The sequence below is a fragment of a genome, assembly GCF_019968985.1.
Source record: "MAG: Porospora cf. gigantea B chromosome Unknown PgB_NODE_1329_length_6415_cov_112.712, whole genome shotgun sequence".
Classification (NCBI taxonomy): domain Eukaryota; phylum Apicomplexa; class Conoidasida; order Eugregarinorida; family Porosporidae; genus Porospora; species Porospora cf. gigantea B.
Window position 1 is genome coordinate 1 of NW_027178646.1, and position 6,415 is coordinate 6,415.

The 6,415-nt window shown below is 52.8% G+C and overlaps 4 protein-coding genes across 10 annotated transcripts; all 4 read left to right on the forward strand.

Moving 5' to 3' along the window:
- KVP17_001587 (uncharacterized protein) lies at positions 1–950 on the forward strand (the record flags this gene model as incomplete). Of its 2 annotated transcripts, none has more annotated exons than XM_068517135.1 (1): positions 1–950. In XM_068517135.1, a coding segment is annotated over one exon (950 nt), but the record flags the coding sequence as incomplete, so codon positions are not given. The 2 variants fall into 2 exon arrangements, with proteins under 2 accessions (XP_068378822.1, XP_068378821.1); XM_068517134.1 differs by having other exon boundaries at positions 30–950.
- A 68-nt stretch (positions 951–1,018) lies between these two features.
- KVP17_001585 (uncharacterized protein) lies at positions 1,019–4,254 on the forward strand (the record flags this gene model as incomplete). 5 transcript variants are annotated; one of them, XM_068517129.1, is made up of 7 exons in its annotated part: positions 1,019–1,870; positions 1,900–1,923; positions 1,953–2,576; positions 2,604–2,656; positions 2,685–3,224; positions 3,252–3,816; positions 3,844–4,254. In XM_068517129.1, 7 exons carry the CDS (start codon positions 1,019–1,021, stop codon positions 4,252–4,254), a joined length of 3,069 nt encoding a protein of 1,022 aa, XP_068378816.1. The 5 variants fall into 5 exon arrangements, with proteins under 5 accessions (XP_068378816.1, XP_068378817.1, XP_068378815.1 ...); XM_068517130.1 differs by lacking the exons at positions 1,900–1,923; positions 2,604–2,656; positions 2,685–3,224; positions 3,252–3,816; positions 3,844–4,254 and having other exon boundaries at positions 1,953–2,588; XM_068517128.1 differs by lacking the exons at positions 1,019–1,870; positions 1,900–1,923; positions 1,953–2,576; ... (1 more) ...; positions 3,252–3,816; positions 3,844–4,254 and having other exon boundaries at positions 2,695–3,228.
- A 9-nt stretch (positions 4,255–4,263) lies between these two features.
- Positions 4,264–4,908, forward strand: KVP17_001586 (uncharacterized protein; the record flags this gene model as incomplete). Of its 2 annotated transcripts, none has more annotated exons than XM_068517132.1 (1): positions 4,264–4,908. In XM_068517132.1, one exon carries the CDS (start codon positions 4,264–4,266, stop codon positions 4,906–4,908), a length of 645 nt encoding a protein of 214 aa, XP_068378819.1. The 2 variants fall into 2 exon arrangements, with proteins under 2 accessions (XP_068378819.1, XP_068378820.1); XM_068517133.1 differs by having other exon boundaries at positions 4,390–4,908.
- Positions 4,909–4,944: 36 nt separating this feature from the next.
- Positions 4,945–6,036, forward strand: KVP17_001584 (uncharacterized protein; the record flags this gene model as incomplete). The annotated part of the gene is made up of 1 exon (XM_068517126.1): positions 4,945–6,036. The coding sequence occupies one exon, from the start codon at positions 4,945–4,947 to the stop codon at positions 6,034–6,036; it is 1,092 nt and encodes a 363-aa protein (XP_068378813.1).
- Positions 6,037–6,415: the final 379 nt, after the last annotated feature.

Sequence of the window (6,415 nt, forward strand, 5' to 3'; positions counted from 1 at the left end):
GCGGGGGGGAGGGGTTCGACGTCTCAAAGACGGGTGACGCCCGGGTCGGTCTGATCGGGTTCCCCTCGGTGGGAAAGAGTACTTTGCTGAATAAGTTGACTGGCACCTTCTCCGAGGTCGCCGCCTACGAATTCACCACGCTCACCTGTGTACCGGGAGTCTTCAAATACAAAGGAGCGAAGATCCAGTTGTTGGACCTGCCAGGTATCATCGAAGGAGCCAAGGATGGAAAGGGACGCGGTCGACAGGTTATAGGCGTTGCTAGGACGTGCGGATTGATTCTGATTTGTTTAGACGTGATGAAGCCCATGACGCATAAGAAGATCATCGAACGCGAACTCGAAGGTTTCGGCATACGGCTAAACAAGACTCCTCCTGATATCAAGTTTGAGAAGAAAGACACCGGCGGCATTACCATCGTCAATACCTGCGCTCTTACGAACATCGATGAGTCCACTATCAAGTCCATCTGCCAAGAGTATCGCTTTACTTCTGGCGTTTGGCACATCAGGTGCGACGCCACCGCTGATGACATCATCGACGTTATCGAGGGGAACAGGGTCTACACGCCAGCCATCTACGTCATGAACAAAATCGACCAGATTTCTATCGAGGAACTTGATATCATCTCGCAGATACCCCATTACGTTCCTATCTCGGCCCATCACGAGTGGAACCTCGACGGACTCATCGAACGGATCTGGGAGTACTTGAACTTGATCCGGATCTACACTAAGCCACGAGGTCAGATTCCCGACTATTCATCCCCCGTCATTCTCAAGGCCGCCAAGCCTACTGTGCGGCAGTTTTGCACACGAATTCACAAGCAGTTGTTGGAGCAGTTCAAGTATTCCTGGGTCTGGGGCCAAAGTGTGAAGCACAACCCTCAAAAGGTTGGTGTGGATCACCTTCTTTTTGATGAAGACGTGGTACAAATCGTGAAGAAGTAAATCACACCCCAAAATACGTGTTGTGTTCTTTTTTCTGTGGACTTACGTGAATTTCAACCAATTCAGGGATGCCTCACGTGCAAGCGAAGGAGCATCGATCGCGATCCTCCCTTCGTCGGTACCGACTTCGGATGGCGTTATCCCTAGTGGACTGGGCAGCTGTTGTCCTCGCTGTTGTCCTCATCGGATCACATTTCCTTACAACTCGGCAGTCGTCTATCAGTTGGGCCAGCGCCGCTGCGGCATTCGTCGCCTTTGGCGGCGTCCTCATACTGTCCCGTACCTTCTTGTACTTACTATGGCGCGGCCGAAACACATGGAAGTCTGGTGGTACATCTATTCAAGGCTACTGGGGGGTCGAGAGGATCCGGCTGAGTTCTCTGCCCAGGTTGTCCAAAATGAAGTTTCTGCTTAAGAACGTTCTTAGCGTTGAGGGTTACGCTGAATCCTCCACTGTCAAATTCGCCCGGCTATGGCTCATTGTTGGCTGGTCCTATCATTGGATATACCTGTCGGCATTTTGGAGCCGCGAAAGTCCCAACGAGCCATGGGATTTCAAACTTGTCTCGGGTGGATCCCAGTTCTTCATGGAGCAAACATTCCTGTGGATATTCGAGATAGATTTGATTCTACGGTTTGCGGGAACTGAACGGAAGGCCAAAACGATTTTTAGCGTCTTGGGGACCATTGAGGCCCTCACACTATCACCCGCGAATTACATTGCCATGCACACGGGTGGCGACGAGAGCTACGCCAAGGTGACGTACATGATGCATCTGGGCTTCGTAAGATTCTTCTTGCTTCTGGGAAAGGACCAGGAATTCATCGACCTCTTTAAAGTCACCAGCCGCAAGTCCGGTCTGATCTGCCAATTGGTATCGCTTGCGTTAGACATCACAGTCATTGTTTTTACTTTTGCGGTGAGGAATGTATCATCTTGTTAATTCAGGGATGCATGTTCATGCTGGATGGAGTAAGTGAGTGCCACATCTCTCATCGCAGTACGACGCCCCTAATCGAGACTCGTTTTGGGTTTTCGTGTACTTTGCAGCAGTAACCTTGACTACTGTGGGCTACGGTGATATGCAGCCATCTAGTAGCACTGCCCAAGCCGTTGTCACCCTCGCCATCCTTGCAAGCTTCGTTTATCTTCCATACAAAGCCAGCAACCTTATTGAGAAGGCAAAGTACAGAAAGGATGCTATAGGCTACCCAATCCACGTTTTCGTGCGGCAACAGCTGCGTGGTTTGACCTTGGCCAAGATGCGCGACGAGTTCATTCTGCTGGTGGGAACCATAAGTCCTCAGCGACTGCATCAGCTATTGGCGGAAATCGCAACGGGGAACCTTTGGCAGCACGACCGGCTGACCTTCTCGGACTCCCACTACCAGCAGAAGCTATTCTTCATCAAGCGTGTCGTTTTCTTGACACCATATGAGCCCATGGAATTCGAATCGATCGTGTCGTACGCCCACAAAGCCCTGGGAATTCAGCTCTACGTCAGACGAGAGGAGTTGTTCGGATACAATTACCAGACGCAGATCGCCGCTTCTGGAGGCAACTCCATTTTCTGTAGGCAATGCGCCCGGGAGGCCTCCGTCATCTTTGTGTGCAACCTCGACAACGTGAGCCTGTAGAACTCCTCATGACAGCCTCCATTGTTGCCGGTGGGTATCGACGAGATCGAGCGTAAGCTGGCGTTGACGTAGGCGGCGTAAATGGTGGTCACGCAGGGCATTGCTAATGGCTGTCGGCGACATGGGCAAGCGGCTTCATGTAGTTCTGCAAAAGGCTGATTCGGTCCTTGTGGAGCTTCTGACCAACGTTGGGGTGTCTCAGGTGGTGGCCCTGCAGAACCTCATGACGGAGTTGATGGTGGCTTCTCTGCTGAAGAATAGGCTTCTTTGTACCTTGTACGGATGTCTAACCAGCTGTGCTACGCTGGCGTACTTGCCGGTTCCAACATCCTTCTACGGTAGGAACACGACATCCTCGTGTCCCCTTCTGAGATTATCCTTCGTGCAAGCCTCCACGAAGAGGACGTTTCAGATATCAGTTCTCCCGGAAGGGCTATTCCACATCAAACTTATCACCTTCGCCTCCTGGCTGTTTGAGAAGTGCCGTATTACTCTGCTGGGTATCCAGTGGGACAACGGTGTCGGTGAGACCTCCATCACCCTACCACATCCGGAATATTTGTTGGGCACCCCAGCTTATGTGGGAGAGTGTCTGTATGAGCCACGGGGTCTTATCGTGCTGGGCACCGAAGAGAAGTGAGGGAAGCGTCGGCGGTAATGCAGCCTGAACTACTGTCTGTATCGAATGAAGGAAGATTCGAGCTACCTAGAGTCTCTTCAACCTCCTGAAAGTGGGATGGCAAGCCTTCAGGGCAGCCGACTTGACCTCAAGCGAGGCTGGAGCCAACTGCCAATGATGACGTCGACACTGCAGCTGAGAATCGTTACGGGGTATCGACCTACTGCAGCCAGCTTCGATAATAGCATTCTTGTGCTGGGGTGGCCCTCTAACTTCACCTCCTTTGTTCAGCGGGCAGTAAGCAACGCAAAGGGTGAAGGAACGCTTTACATCCTGGCCCCCATGAAGCCAGCGGATCTGGAGAAGATAGAAGCGGAGCGACCGTCGACTGCAAACCTCTTCCTCAACATCGTCCCGGGAGACCCGAGAAGCGTCGCCGACCTTCAGAGGGCAGGCGTAATGTTCGTGAAGCGCTGCATCGTCTTGAACCATGGGCTGGAACGTGTGGGTCATCCTTCGAAGGACTACCTGGCAACCGAGGTCTATTCACTGGTCATGAAACTCAGACGGGATGACCCCAACTTCTTCTGTTCGGTGTCACTGGTCAACGTGAGGCTTAGGGGCGTTTCATAACAGAACCACTGCCTTCCGATAGTCTCCGCCGTGACCAATTTCGACACGCCAACTGTGATGCCGTCAGGCTCAATTCAAGCAGTTATGAGTGGGAGAGGCCTCACTGACTCACTCATGTTTGGAGCAGTGACAAGGCACCTGGCCTTGGGCGACATCGACTGTCTGAGCCTCTCTAGGTTCCTACAGAGCGATAGAGTCGCTGTCATTCCTCTATGGAAGTACATGACGCATCAGAGCTTCAGTGAGCTGTTCCAGTTCTTCATCGACGAATGCATCGGAATTCCCTTCGCCCTGGATTGCTGTGTCGATAACGAGAGGCTGCTGGTAGTGGGCCCACCTGACGACTTTGAGATCACAGGTGATATGCAAACAGTAGTGGCCAAGTTCGTGTCTGAAGAGCTGGTCAACGTGTGAAATCGCTATATGCGCTTTGACCTCACCAGAAAAGCGCACTGGGACGACATATACGCTGAGGAGATCAGGAATTATGATGAGAACGTAGATGGGGAGGATTGGTATGCTGCCCAATGCAGCCAAATCGCGTCCTTCATGATCGCTCGGTTTGCCAAAAACACCCCCGTGCTTGACATCGGTTGCGGCAACGGCATGTTCCTCAAACGGCTGCAGGACTTGGGCTTCACTCAGTTGGCGGGATTCGACTACGTCGCAGACGCAGTCCGTCTGGCGAGGCGTCTCCTCGGCCCCTGTGCCGTCGTCGACCAGCTGGACCTCACGGCGCCGATGCAGGACATGCCGATGTCCTGCAACCGCGTGTCCCGGCTGATCGCTACTCGGTGGGCCGCATTGATCCACGACAAGGGCACATTCGACATTTTCTTCATGGGTAACAGGGTCGCCGAGTACGCTGCCGCTCTACAGGAGTCTTTATTGGGTCCAGGTGTCCATGTGCTGATCACGAGCTGCAACGCCACTGTTGCGGAGCTGCAAGAAGCTTGCTCGTTCATGACCACTGTAGCCATACTAGACTACCCCGTTTTCACGTTTGGTGGCGTGAAGGGGCAGGTCGTATCAACGGTGCTTTTTAAGCACACTGCCCCACAGTGTTAGATGGGCGAATGTACTAAAGACATTTAAGTTAATTCAATGGATATGTGTGACGTTCGAGAAGCTCAGGGGGAGAAGCAGGGCATGGATTTGTCTGATGTTCGAAGAGATCTGTTGGAAAAACAGGTCAACGATCCTTTCTTGCAAGAGAACGTCAACAGATGGGTCATTCTACCGTTGGAGTTTGAACCTATGTGGACGGCGTTTAAAGCGTACCAGGACAGTTTCTGGGCCTCTGAGGACGTTCAACCCGACAAGGAGATGGCTCTGCTTGACAGTGCTGCGGAGAACCTTCCACTGAACTTTATGTCCTCGCTCACTAACGTCATGCTGTTAAGGTCCGCGTTGGTGCACGGTCGCTATCCCGAAGATGAGCCGATCATGGCTGACCTTACAGAGATATCTTGCGAGCTCTTGGCCGAGATTCAGATACCTGAGGCGCGAGCCTTTTTTTCCTTTCAGGGTTCCTACGAGGTAATTCATAAGGAAGCATTCAACGCTTATTTGCCTGTGCTGCTGACGGGTCAAGCGGGCCTGGACGTGACCGCGGATGAGCACCGACCCATAGCCACGGCGATGGAGGCGTATTGCCAAGCTGGCGAAGATAAGACGCGGTGGATTCTCAGGCATTGCAAAAATGGCGCCACTCCCAAGCCCATGGCTGAGAAGCTAGCTGCCTACGCTATACTGAAGATGATGATGTCTGCAGACATCCTCATGATTAACGGCTTGCTGTCCAAGGCAGGTGTTGATGGGGCTTTGTCGAAGGGGCTGAGCAACATCATCCGCCAGGAGCAGCTACAGGGTGTGTTCGCTGCTACGTTGTACAGCGGGCTGCGCGACCAGCTGACTGACACTGTACTCGATTTTCTTCTCAACGAAGCAGTAGCTTTGGAGACCGCCCATTTGAAGCGAGTCGGTCTAGTAGCCAACGAAGGGATGGTGGAATGGCTAGCCCAGCGCGTGAGAGTTGCTCTCGGGGCCGCATCTACAATTGACGGCTCTCAGGTTTATGCGTTCCTCGGCTTAGCTCCTGTAAGTGTCCCTGTACCTCCGAAGCGAGTACCCGCGAACTTGAAGGACAAGAAGCCTGAGGAAGCGAAGACCTTCGCGCTGGGGGAGGATTTTTAATAACGATATCGATTTGACTGTCCTTTGTGAAGTTATCTGAACATTGCAAGATTGGTTCACCAAAAAACTCTTGATTTTATGGAGGCACATCGGTCGTTACCGTCAATATCGCTGACGGAATCGCTGGCTGGATTTCGAGGAGCGCGAGCGCCGGAGGAGATGCGCCCGGTGTTCATTGAGGCGAGCCCAGGGAGGACTGGTACCTCCTCAGTAGCTTATGGGGACTCGGTGGTGCTCTGCACTGTTCTTGGTCCAATGGGGAAGCAAGGACGAATCCACGATCAGGACACGTCTGTGGTCTCCAGTGCTCTCATAACGGACGGGGCAGAAATGCGGATCGATGTAAACGTGGCCACGGCAGAGGATTCCAGGAGCCCTG